At 32.4% G+C, this 14,491-nt stretch overlaps 1 protein-coding gene across 2 annotated transcripts in view; it reads right to left on the bottom strand.

The window, feature by feature from the left end:
- LOC123673802 (proton-coupled amino acid transporter-like protein pathetic) overlaps window positions 1-14,491 on the bottom strand; it is a 47,261-nt gene that overhangs the window by 21,413 nt on the left and 11,357 nt on the right. The window contains exon 1 of one of the 2 annotated variants that reach the window (XM_045608485.1): window positions 11,234-11,427. The exons of the other annotated variant lie outside the window; for it this stretch is intronic. Within the exon in view, the coding sequence (XP_045464441.1) occupies window positions 11,234-11,281 (48 nt within the window). The 5' untranslated portion in view covers window positions 11,282-11,427. Of the gene's footprint in view, window positions 1-11,233; window positions 11,428-14,491 lie in introns of those variants that run through there. 2 annotated transcript variants of the gene reach the window in all.

The following is a 14,491-nucleotide window of genomic DNA, read 5'->3' as shown; positions in this document are numbered from 1 at the left end:
TGTGCAAAATCTGAAATATAAATAGCGTTTTCCTTGGAACTGAAGGAATAAATCAGTCATTATCACTAAGGCTAGGGCATGATTTGAGGGTTCGACCATGATGAAGTGTCCGCATGTAATTATTTCCCAGAACCCAGGATAAGTAAGCAGTCCCAATCGCACTTGACCGGCTTACAAAGTTGATTTCCTTCTCTTGAACGTCAATTACTCATTTCGATAAAATGTACATCTGATTGAGGCAGAGAAGCCATTATCTCGCGAATATGTGTTCTCAATCATTGAAAAGAAATTGTGCACGCACTTTTCACGAGCTCTTTACTTCCGCTCGACATTGAAATACGCTGCCAAGTCCAAGGCAACCCACCTATGTAAGAATTATGTATCATTAGTTGATGAAATTTTCTCTTGTATTGCTAAATTCGTTATCTTCCTGCTGTGACAAGTTTTATCATTTTAGAATTTCAATATGTTAGTCAAAGAAAAATGGGAATATTCGAGTCTTTGAAAATCTGTTTTATTTTTTATTCTTCAATAACGACATAATTCTTTACATCAGCAGCTTGATTTGTAATGAAAAAATGCATAACTTCGTGATAATTAAGGCTAATATGTTGTAGTGAAAAAGTCTAAATTTCATTCTACGATTTATTATTTCGTTTTTAATCATAAGCTATCTGAACATTTATATATAAATCATGTAATAAATGTTAGAGTGAAAAATTTTGATGATCGTCTATCGTCGTAGTTTTTCGAAAAGCTTTTGACTTATTGATTTTAAGGGATCGGTTTTGTATTTAAATTCCTGTTTTTTTTTGTACTATAAGATCATTTTAATAAATATAAGTACTATAAGAGTATTAAATTTGACATGAATATTGTTAATATTTGAATGAATTCTTAAATATTCTGACAATGGAATAGTTTCGTTCTAAAATTTCTGATATAATTATTTACTATTCGAAATTTGAACTTCATGAATAAAATTTTCGATATGAGAATACTGAAGAGATAAAACAGATCGTTACACCAGATTCGTTGCATAAAACCCGGTCAAAGAATTATTTATTAATGGGTATAATTTAGTAGGTACATCGCAGATAACTTTTCGAATCGAACAATAATCCAAATTATGTACAATTGAAGCGTAAAATGAGCAGTACCTCCTATGGGTTTACAATCATTCAACCTTGATTTCTATTGTTCAACAGCTCAATTATTGCATATTCTTTACCAGTTTTTATTTGAATGAAAAAGCAACGACAAAGGGAATTGAGAAAATCCTTTCTCATTTAAAATTGAAATGAAACGAATAAAGCCCGGACAGTTCAGGACCCTTCTATACATAGAATTATATCTTCTATCCTCCTCGTTGCGAACTTTCCTCTTTATTAGCTCAGACAATAGAGACCCCCTCATGAGTTTGTCTACAAGAGCTGTCTACACGATGACCCCAACCGATCCACCCTAAACAAGTTGCAAGGTAGTTTATCGGTCATTTTAGCGGGAATATTTACCCGTTGTCTTAGAGAAACACCGGAAGATTGCCTCTATTTTGCAGGGTTCATTCCACTTCCTATACTCAACCATTTTCACGGGTTGAAGAACCGGAACTTGGGTAATCCTTTCAACTCCAGACGTTTAGCTCTTGACAAAATCGTGTAAGTTGGTTTAATGTTTAGTATTTATATTCGTTCCCAACTTCCGTTGCAGTTTTGACAAAGGACAACGTTTATGGAAAACTAATCAAAATTTAGTACTTAAAATTTGCATGTTGGGGTTTGAGACAATGATATTTGCAGACTTCTACAACTTCCGTTTATACCGGAAACATACTACTTCTTCCTTATATCAAATGGCACCCCCAGTATATTGATGACAATATATGCACAAGTCAAAGACTCACCCTGTATAATATACACGAAAACTGTCATCTCGATCAGATTTCTTATTACGAAATTTTGGGTACGTATCTTGCTTTCATGAAATTAGCAAAAATTAATTCGTAAATGAATAAAAAATAATCAAAACATTCGAGTACGCATTCCTTAAAATAATTCTCAAATAATCAACTAGGTACCTACCTACATAAGACAGTTGTAATTGCTACATCAATCAAGTCAACTAAAAGAACTGAAAAACTGTATTTTCTCAGTTGAATGAATGTGTTGTTTATTATACGTTATAATACCATATGTATCTTCTTGTATTGTGTTCATACAAGGTTTTCATTTTTCCAATTATATTCTCGTGCGGATATATAGACCTAGGTACTACAGGAGATAACATTTTATCAAGAAAAATGTGAAATCCACGTATGTTGATCTACAGCAATGTCGCTCATAAAAATTCAGTCACTCAAAAAATTGCTTAGCAACAAACAAAACATTACAATCGAAAAATGTTGCCGGTAGAATTTTAAGTATGAAAGTATTATAAATCAGAAGTTGAAAATTGAATATCCACCACCCAAGGATTCAATGTCGAAATTATTTTTTATCGTCATTTGTTCAGTCGAGGCACTCTTCGATTGTTTTCAATTTCGTTGAAAATATAATATTTGGCTCATCTTGATAATATTTTAACTAAGTTGAAATTTGTGTTGTCTAATTTTTTATTGAGTTATATGATCTTACAATTTTAATTCTAGGCTGCGATGTGATTTGAATGAATTCAGAAAATGCGATTCTCTAGATATTAAAAAGAAAGTCACTTTGCTATATGCGTAATTAGTCACAATTTTCAAATTGTCTAACATAATTGATGTATTCCAAGAGAATCCCAGACTTTTTCATTATTTTTTTTTTTAGAAATGAAATCCAGAACTCATTAACAAAATATTCATGCAAATTTCCGCAACAATCTCACCATTAGATGGAATTTTTCGCCAAATCTCTATTGATTATATTTCAAAAGTTATGTCTGCTAATGAAGTTTATCGGTAAAAGGAGTTATGAAAGAATTTTGCTATGAAGGATAATCTAGCTAGCAATATTCGAGTTATTTTGATCTGACAAATTGAATATCCACCACCCAAAGAACTTTTGGAACACCGACAAGATAAATTGATTTTCACTTAAAGAATTCATGCATATTTGAAACTAGAATATTCGAAAAAATTAAAAAATTAAATAATTCAAGCATATCAATATATGTGAATCTGTTCATAATATTTGTATCATTATTCGTTTGACATATTCAATTTGTACATTTTTTTTCAATTTTTTGTTTTTGTTTGGTTCCAATCTAGCCAACTCCATGTATTTTCTATTGTAGTGAGACCATCGATATAATTCTAAGAAAACAAAAGGATTATGGGAGCTAATTTCATCATTACAAAAATATTGTATCGAAATGAACAAATCCATGTTATATCAAACTATATTATTTAATTGAATTTCAAATTGAGATGCCTTTTTTGATACAATAGAAAGTTTTTTAATCAAGTTTGAAGGAGACAAGTGCCAGTTCTAATTGATATCAGCCAATTAGTCATGATGTACACGCATTGCAATAAATTCCTCATCATTAATAGCTTCTCGGATAAAAGCCAACAATGAACGTATTAAATAATTTCCATCAGTTATAATTATCCCCTGTCATTTTAGGAGTCCATAATAAGGAGTCACACTTGAATGGCGTGCATTTCTCACCAATATTATTTCAAGCTTAGCACTGTGATATCAAAATGCGTGGTTTAAGCTGTTTAATAAATGTTTTGCTTTCACCGACTACACTCAATAGTGGAAAATTCATGGAAAGTAGTTTGGAAACTTTTCCACGATTTATTTCGTCCAAGTATAATGAAATGTTGGAAGCATTGTTGTCACTTTTGAAATGAAAAAAATTTTTGTTTCCAATTTCTGAATTGTTATTCGAAAAATGCATTTCACACTTCGGTTTCGTGTCTGTCTACCTGTGTTTCTTCATATACATGCATAACTTATTCATTGTCCTGGAAGTGAAGCATTTTTTGGCATTCGTTAGTAATTCGAATCAAAAATCAAATCAAAATCATTCATTAGTAACTATTCGTAATACCAAAATTTCCCTCTGTACCTCAAGGATACTGGTAGAAGAATATTACATTCCGCTGGGATGCTAACTTCAAGATTTTTTTTGGATTTCTCGAAAAGAAAATTCATTCTGAAAGATCCTAATTAGTAACAGTTTGTTACCTAACCTATAATGGAAAAATAACACCCATAAAACACGAAGTTAGCGCCTATATAAAAATTCCATATTTCTCATTTGATTACAATAGCAGAGAAATGTTTTTGTGTAGAAATAGTTCCTAACGAAATATTAGGTATGGGAAGCAAAAGAAAAATTTAGAATTTTTGAAAAAAAGGGTGCTAACCCGGAGTTTAGGGGTGATATTTATCCATTATAGGTTAGGAATTCGATGAAAATGGTTATGGATGTTCTGATCGGTTTATGGGTAGCTTCGTTAAAATTACACCTCTTTCAGATATGGTTTCTTATGCGTAAAATTTTTTTCGGGAGAATATAGTGTTACAAAATCGAAAATAACTCAGTATGGAGTGTTCACTTTTTAGTCAGCGAAAGAAAAGGAATCATAGTGCAACACCAATTGGCAGAGAATTATTGTTATCTATTTCTGTTTGTGCTAACCTTCTGAAACGCAGAATCATATTAAATGAATCAATGAAAACCTTGGTCGAAAACTTGAAACTGGACCACTGATATAAAATGTTGAAATGACAATTCATACATTATGGGCATTATGAAATAATTCACCAAAATAAATCCAATATGATATCCTTTTGAAAGCTTGAAATATCTCAAGAAAATTGTTGAAATACAATCAGATGGAAGTGAGAATGAGTTCTACGGACGTTATAATAAGGGTGGATACCCCAATTAGACCCTTATTATAAAGGGGAGATACCCTTATTATAATGGCATTGGTGGGATCTGATAATAGAAAAGAAACTTACAAATGAACCATGTAACTTTTGCCTAGATAATATAAGAAAAACCTTAGTTCCTTGAAAAATCTGGTTAGAATTTTAGAGAAAATATATAAATTGAAGATACATACTCGTATATTGAAGTTTCTAATTATATTATTCGAAAGAAACTTAAGTAGAGACAGGATAAAATATTCATCGAATTAGAGAAAGAAACATAACATCAATGATATTCGGAATCATTTGGAGGATTTTGGACATTAACTTACACAGCCGCACATAATTCAATTAAAGTATTCTTCGCCATTTCATAATTCTATCTCACCATGATTACATTTATAACTAAAGGAACGATTCGAATAGTTGTATAGAACCTGAGCGTAGAAGTCTACATCGATATATTTCAAACCATCCTAAATTGGAGTATTAAACACAATAATATTTACCTATGGTTATGGATCAAATACAGGCCTTATAAATATTATGCATTTTCACCGACAAGGAGTACATTTTTGCGTTGCAAATTCAACAATGATGAATTGACTGATTTTGCCTGAGGTGTGTGAAAAATTGTCGACTAGCACGGTATATATCCACCGACTAGCCATTATCGCTAGTTGCGATACATTCGCAACGGAAATTCGTCCTGATAATAAAACGACGTAGAAAACTCTTCAGCTCAAATTTTTTATCTTGACCAATTTATGTGTCCTTAAAATGCATATGCATTGAAATGAAGTTTTTCTTTATAAATGTTCCGTTTTCAGACTATTGGCCAGTTCCGGTGGAGACCACAGATTTGTTTATATGAGATTTGATTTATTATAATAATATTGTCAGCAAGTATATCAAATCAGGGGTTTTGATGATACTTCTGAAATTTGGCATGAACATTTGAGTGATAATTTTACATATCGAGCTAAATTTCAAAATTGTTACGGAAATTTAAGGTATTTTTTGCGATATTCTGCTGGAATCCTTCATGATAAACATAAAAAAAAAGCTATCAACTCAAAATTTCATATGAAATTTTAAATTTCAAATCTCAATACGATATTGTACTTGGGATTTTTGTGGTTATGATGATGGGATCAACATGAAATTCTGAATGAACATGAAAATTTTTATTTCAGAGAGTTTTCAAATTTACGGTCAGTTAGACAGATTCGAATTGAAAATACTAAATCGGAAACACTGTGCACCAAGAAAAATATCTCAACTTCACATAAATATTAAAATATAAAAATTATAATAATTACCGGCAAGATTTTAATCTGGGATTAAAAACGTAAAATGTTCCAAAAAATTCATAACTTTCAAACCACACGATTTGGAACTGCTTCGGAGAATTGTATCATTGTACCAATAATGCTGAACTTTTATATTTTCCAGCGAACGCTCTGGATACCGAACGGATTTTTTGTCATTTAATGTTTGCATTTTACACATTGCAAAACGTGGGAATTCAACGGGATTACAAAAATGTTCTCCTTGAACTATTCTTAAGTTCATCCGCTGTCAGAAATCGTCATTTTCTCATTGTTAATATCAAAATTCCACTAGCTCCGTTTATTTATATACAGTGCGGTTTCGATTTTCCGACTTTGAAAAGAAAATAAGGAAAATTATTCAGGCCCATCAATTTTTGATTCGAGGGGGAACAACTTTTTCGCTCTTCGCATCCCCGAAACTGCAACCCCCTAACGGGGGCGGGTACAACCACTTGATTTTGAATAGGAATGAGGGGTGTTGCGATATCTCATTTTTAAGATCGTATCAAATACTATCGGATCCTCAAATTTCGCTTCAAAATTTCCATCGATAACGAAATCATAAATAAAATAGTGCTTCATGCTTATAAATAAAATGGGATATTCGCTCATTCATGAATTTAATTTTGATTTAGGAACCAACCAGCAGGCGATAAGAAATAGTTAAGATTTTTTACGATGTGCATACAATTCGAATAGTTTACTTTATTACGATTGCCTAAAATCAATTTCGGTTCACGAAGCAAACAATAACACAAAACATTTGGAATTTTGAAGGAAAATATTTTTCCATTGCAATATTCGTTTTTGAATGTGTAGAATTAAAACATATAGAATAAAAAAAATCATGGACCATCATCCAGAGTTTTCTCGACAACTATTACCTACATTTTCATGACATTTTTTACAAGAAATGATTGATATACCCCATTTATTCTTCTGGTTTGACAATTTGAATCATGAATTGCAAGTACTGAAATCAATGAATTAATTGTTCAAAACTTATTTGTGGAAATATTTCAGAGCGACCACATTCAGTGAAAACATTCAATCTTTCAAAGATTTGAAATATAAGATTGAAGGAAATAATAAACCATTCTATGAAATTTGCACTGTTTTGTAGTCAAGTTATGAACTGCAGAGTAGGTATTACACTTCAAGAAAACTTAACACACAGTGTCGATATACAATTCCTTCGAAATCACATTAGGTATCTCTATTTTTTGCTTTTTCTCTCATTTGATTTTTGAATCTCACGAAATCAAACGATATCTTCAACGAAGTAAAAATTCCTTATTTCCAACAAACTTTCTTCATCACAATATTTTGAAGATTGTGGAAAAAAAGGTCATTTTACTTAGTTCCTGATGAACGCTCACATTTATCAATCTCTCAGTTTATTGAATAAGACGCCAAAGTTTTCATTGTAACTTCCATATGTTCCGACTGCATTCCAAATCAGTTATAGGGTAGCAACTAAATCGTTCTGAGATGAAGATCAATAAATCTGTGCACTGCCCACATTAAGAAGCTCGTTCAACCAACGCTAGTGAAAAATTCTAGAACATCGCCAAACTACGAATACCCACAGGAAATGATTCAGAAGAAGAGATTATTTCCATATTTATGTAAAAACAAAATATATGTAAAATCAGAGACTTCTTAACGGCACACAGGCAACAATCTATTTGCTACTTCTTTACCAGATGCAATACATCATTAGCCGTCGAAGAAATCGGCTTTCTAAATCCATTCTTACAGCTAAAAGAATTTGATGGGTGCGGAATCTATGCACATATATTTCGCAGTGAATAGAACGGTTAATTTTTTTTTCGCATCAGGATAATGCTGAACGTAGAACCATGCAAGGAATTCTTTCCGAAAATTTTCGGGAAGCATGTATTATTTGAATAACGATAATAGATTGAGAATAAGAGACTACCACTATAACAACGGTATAGATTGAATCGAAGTCCCATTGTTTTTTATTACGTATACATTTGTTTTTAAATTTAGAATTATGTAATAATGATCGCGTCTAAAAAAAAAATATTATATAAATGAACATGCATTTTGAAATTCACTGTTTTGTCAACATTCATATCTTTCAAAAGAAAACTATAACAAGTTGATGAACATATCTCTTTGGAATTCATTTTCGGCTTTTCTTCTCATGTTTATTTTTTACCACCGTTGTTATCATTTTCAATTCATTCAAATCCTATCATTATGAATTATAGATATGATACCATGGAATTGATTCATTAACTATCAACAAAAAACTGCAGACATTACACAATGGTTCATTCTTAGGTACCTCCTATCACACAAAATATCTCTACACAAAAAAATCTTACGATATACAAAACGCTGTCCAGGAAATTATTCATTCTGTAATCTGCATAAAAACTTGACAAATCAGAGACTATTGGCACATTTTACCGAATAAATGCTCCTTTTGAATTTCACTATGTAGGTCATCGAATTTCCTAGATATATGTTAAGAAATTCAAGTCAAGTTTTCTTAGTTTACGTGTCGAATCTAAAAATCTTTTATCGTCGTCCCACAGCTCAGAGCTTTTCTGGGAAACTACTGGAACTATTTGCATAAAATTTGGTATAAACGTCGGTTGTTACACCGCATTGATCCCCTCAGCTAGAGACCAAGATTCATAAATTTTCAAGGGATAAAATCGAAATATTTTACCGTTGGAAAAATATGTGGAAGACCTATTTTGCATATTTCATCAAGATGAACTGGATATTGTTTCAAGAATATTGAATGACACGATAAAATATACATACGGGACTGAAAATGACCAAAACCATCCTTATTTGGACTTTATTAGTACTTCACGAAGATTATTGTAGATTGGTAAAAGAAAGATATTGTCGGGAAAATTTCTAAATGTTGCATCAGCTTATGAAATAAACCTGGTATACTTGGTGTGACAAATAAAATAATTAGAAAACTGAAAAGAATTATAATTGGAAAACTCATATCCAACTAAAATATTGATCAGACTATACAGACTATATAGCGCACCTGTAAGACAAATTTTACCTACTGAGAATAAACCTCTAACAACAATATCGTATATATTTTTTAATTACCTATTTCCTGTAAGGGTTATAGGGCTTTGTTACTTTTTCAAATGTATAAAATTCGAACATCAGAATTGCCTAGAGGGCGCCTTTTTCGTTTGGTGATACGGTTCTCACGAAAATCAAAGACAAATATCCATACATAAAAAAAAAGATGATGATCGTCTATGGAATAAAATGTAAAGATTGTAATAAATATAACATGATAATACGCGAATAGGAGAATTATCTATCTGAACTTGTTTATGAAATCATCAACGAGATGAAGATCTTACACCTTAATCATACAAAGCAACAGATTCATAAGATATTTCTTCGAAACTTAAAAAATTTACAATAATATCGAAAATATTGATGTAATGACTGACTATGTCAAACTTAATCCTATTTCTTTATACATATATAGAACTTGCTTAATTAGAGGAGGATTGGGTTGGTAAAAGCTCTCAAGTTTGATGCGCATGCCTATTCTCTTCCTTCTAGAAAATTCTATCTAATTTGTATCTTGGACATCATTTTCTGAATTTATCATTGATTAACTAATATTAGGGGATTTTCATTTGGTAATTATTATTATTAATGGAAATATATACCTATTTCATGGATCTTTTTACGTTTTTATTGTTGATTAGGTAATTTCACTCTTCTGTAAGCCAGTTATAATTGTCGATGTTATTTTGGATTGCTGTAAATTATGAAATTATAGTTCACTGACAGGACTAGGTGAATAGCAGAAAGTTTCGCTCACTAGCCTTGATATTATACTAAAATCTTCAAATTTGAAAAAAAAACTGCAGTTACATGAAGATGAAGTGGATATGTTTTTAACACTGGTCTAAATATTCTTAACGTAGGAAATAATAAACCATAGTGTAAAATTTAAGACGTTTCTTTTTTTAATCGATTTTTGGGGTCAACACATTTCAAAATGTAAACCATCAATCAATTAATCAAAAGTTTCCAGCATCTCGCGGGAGATGAATTTTCAAACTTTATGGGTTATGAATCTGTCGAATTGTACTGGGATATTATTATTCTTTTTAAAATTTTCAAAATAACTTTTATGATTTTTATCATTTGATGGTTCACATTTTGATTGCACAAATTGTCGAGAATCAATATGAATAGGTTAGGAAATGATATCCTAATATTTCTAGCCTTTTGCTCGATTCCCCATTTCTTTGCACAGATTGCTATCTTATCATATAGGTACGGTTTCATATGGGAATGACGCAACGTCAGGAATTGTTTGATTATAAACTGACGACATACAAACGGTCATAAGGTTGATATGCAACATTGAAAAAAAAATTCATACGTTCCGAACTGTTAACAATAAATAAAAATTAAAAAAAAAGCGAAAAAATAGTTTCCTGTATTTTTTAAGAAAACCCTAAGAGAATTTCGCGTTTCCTTCAAAGGAAGAAAAAATTGCGGTGAATCCCTATCAAAATCTGTGGTGCAAAAGCGATTCATTCAGACGAAGCTTTCTGATAGGAAAGAGGCATGTTAACCGCAGCTGTGGCGATAACGACCCGGTACAATGCTGGTACTTTTCCATTACCAACCAAGAGAACAAACGGTTCTTGTTGTCGCCGTAGGTACCCGAAAGCTTGGACGGCAAATTTTTGAACGGACCTGCTGAAACAATAATATTTACATTTATGTTTTTCCTGCTGTGCTGACATTCTGAACGGATTACGCGAAATCTGCACCGCAACAATCACCGGCATGTTATTCTGGATGGACGGTTAATTATAAATTCGAGAATGCGTTTGCAAATCGTCCTGGAAGCAGGATGACCGCAAAAACGGATTCCGCAAATGATGTTCTATTTCCAACCGGTATATATATTGGGTATACTGTTGCGCTGGCACCTATATAATTTATTCCGCATGTCTTTTCAGTCAATTCGAAAAATCTTACCTTGTAAGCACCATGCAAAGGGGCCGTGGATTGTTTTTTGTGAGACATTTTGGAAGGTTATACCACTACACTTCACGGGCGGATCGTATGTATTGAAAAAAAAAATATTGGACCTAAGGCTAAGACCACTGTTTCTGCTCTGTGACGTAAAATGAGAATGAAATAGCGAATAGCTGTGGTGTAAACGCAACTCTACTCTGTGGCATGCGAAGATCAGAATTCGGTGGGGGATAGTTTTGGCGCATGCGAGAAGGGTGCCTTCACCTGTTGAAAACGCGCTTCATACGAAATCCTCCCATGGATTTGGGAGTCGGCTTCATGTTGATGGCATATTATATCATGTCCTATGGTAAATTTGCTTTGTGATTGTGTATGTTTAGGCGCTTATATCAATTTGGCTGAATTATGCACTAAAAATAGATTCGAGTAAGGATCGACGATCGAACGGTGTAAGCCAGAAGCGATTTTCGATTCGAAATCTAGGTTGGAAGCTGCAGAACTCTCGATATTATTTCACACTTCAATATGCTATTATTTTGAATGCAAATAGTTAGAGCTTGATGCTCGTAAGTTACTTCAATGAAAACTGAAGAAAGTTCTCCACGTATGGGGTGTTTAACTGAAAACTGTTTCCTTTTTTCTTCATTATTTGTAAAGAGCGCGGAAGCCAAAGTAAACTTCATACCCAGGATGTTTCTAAATTGAAAGTTCAACCGAAAACGATTCCTAGGATAATTTCAAGAGAAAAATATTCCATATAAGAAAGGGCCAGCGAACGCTTGGTAAACGCTTGGTTTTCGAGATACAGGGTGTTTAAGTTCGATTTTTTTGGTCTTTTCTCATATATCCGCACTTCACAAGATATTCATCTGAAGTTTTACATAGACATCCCAAATTAGATTTTACATCACGTGATATGCCAATTCCGTTTGCAAGTGTATTCTTTTTTCCGATTGACATCTAATATTGATCCAACTATCCATTCCAACAATTGCGATTTCTATCAAATTCCGTTTAAATTTAACCCTCCAGGAAAAATGAAAAGATTGTGGGAATTGTAATAATTTGCAAATACTGTTCCACTCGGAAGCAAAGTAGATTGACTGCCTTGAATGAATTCCTAGCCTCACAGTCAATCTACTACTTTGCTGCGTAGTAAAACGAATAACTATTCTGGAACACTGCCCGTTTTGTCTCCAGGACTTTTTTGTGTTCCAGTGGTAGTTTAAGAAAAATATAGAGAGAAACTTTCATCTATTATAGTACTAAACTTTTCGATTTCTTGTAGTTTTTTTGTATCCACAACTGCTTAGGAGAGAAAAATTTTGAATAATTTTCTCGAAAATCTTATGAAAATCCAATTTATCATAAAAATCCAGATAGTTGTGATGAATTAATTAATTATTGATTTCTCTGTGTACAGCACTGTAGCAATGGTTCATAAAGATTCGATAAACTCATATGACATGTCCTATGCATTGTAAAATGTATTTCAGGATGAATAAAACTATTCTATTCTAATCTATAATCATCCCAAAATAGTAGAACTACAAGGAACACCCTAGGTTTCTATGAATGAGTAGGGTAGTGAACAAAAGATCTGCATGGTCGCAGTTCCCGGAAGGCTTACCGAACCAAAACGACCCCAGTTCAAATAATAATACACCCTGTATATGGAAAACAAGTTGTTTACGTTCTCATGTTTATAGGACTTTTTTTTGAAAATTATATAAAGAACCTCTCGTTTTCGTTTGTTCCTCCATTTTAGGAACACCTGTATATGAATCCTAGAAATATGAAATAAAATGTCAACAATTTTACAGGTCTTTGAATGCATCTCATCATATTTTTAACCTGATAAAAATGTTCGACATATAGTGACGAATTATTTTGTTCATAAGTACATACATGATATCAGTATTATCCGTTTGCAAATGATGAATAAAAAACTGAGAAAAGCACTAACGTGAAATCAGGACATCTTGAATGCATTCAAGACCAGTTGTGTGCTCTTGAAGAGTATAGAACCAAACACAGGCCAAAGGATGTAACATAACTACGTTAAAATATTTAAGACTAGTATTCCTGAGACAATTTTAAGAAAAAATTCTGTATAAACATGGGCCCGCAAATGCTTTGTTTTCGAGATACGGAGTGTTTTTTGTAGTTTTACCTTTCTTATGATAATACCAGTTTATCGAATATTTATTAATACTCGCTACAGATTAGGTGAATAACTCACAAAAAAATATAATTAATTTATTCATTACAGTTCACTAACTGATGCATTTTCATAATAATTTGGATTTTCCTGAGGATTACTACAGAATTGTTTGAATTTTTTTTTCTCGAAATCGGTAGCAGACACAACAAAAGTACAAGAAAGCAAAGAGTGGACCAAATTTCCTTTCTTCATTTCTCTAAACTATCAGTGTTCTCCCAAAAAATGATCTGGATGAAAGTGGGCACAGTTTCAGAAAAAATATTACACTGTAGATTTGCATTCAAAATTAGCATATCACAAGATGAGAAATTTGCATTGGAATATCTATGCCAAATTTGAGTTAAAGGAAAGGTGCTATGAGAGAAAAACTTGAAAAAAATTTAAACTTTAATACTCCATATCTCCGAAACGAAGCATTTCTAGACACAAGTTTATATAACCTCTTTTTTTTTCGAATAACTTGAATATTTTACTCAAGTTACACCCTGTACAGATATATCCAAGAGTGCAATTGGCACATAAATAGAAGACTGCTTGAAAGCTTCTGATTTCCCTTTCAGTACCTTCCTAATTTTATTATTCTGATACAATTTTCTATCATTCTGACGACGTTATCAATAAAAAATTCTGCACTTAGATTGGAATAGTTATTCTTCATTGCAGCCTGTGGTTTCAAACAACCCTGTATGATTGGGGAAGTATTTTATTACACGTAAATGATACACGGGATATATTGGTAGTCCGTATCTGAAATTCTATTTTCTAGGTTACCGAAATGATGAATGTTCAATTGGGGTTCTCGTGATCTGAGCTAGAGCCCTTGAGCTCGTCTGAATCATCCATATGAACAAGAGGAGCAATTAAGTTTTTTTTGTGATGGCGCCAACGCCATATTCCCCCTACAAGATGAAAAAAGGTAAAAATTAATACAATTATATCGTGTCCACTTCAACACTCAACCCCAATCCTATGGGAAAATCAAGCCAAGTCTTCAACATGACCCGAATCCGTTAATCTAATAGTATAATTCGAAA

The sequence above is a fragment of the Harmonia axyridis genome, chromosome 2 (genome assembly GCF_914767665.1).
Source record: "Harmonia axyridis chromosome 2, icHarAxyr1.1, whole genome shotgun sequence".
In the NCBI taxonomy this organism is placed as follows: domain Eukaryota; kingdom Metazoa; phylum Arthropoda; class Insecta; order Coleoptera; family Coccinellidae; genus Harmonia; species Harmonia axyridis.
Note: the sequence above shows the minus strand (reverse complement) of the source record. Positions and strands in the feature narration are given on the sequence as shown.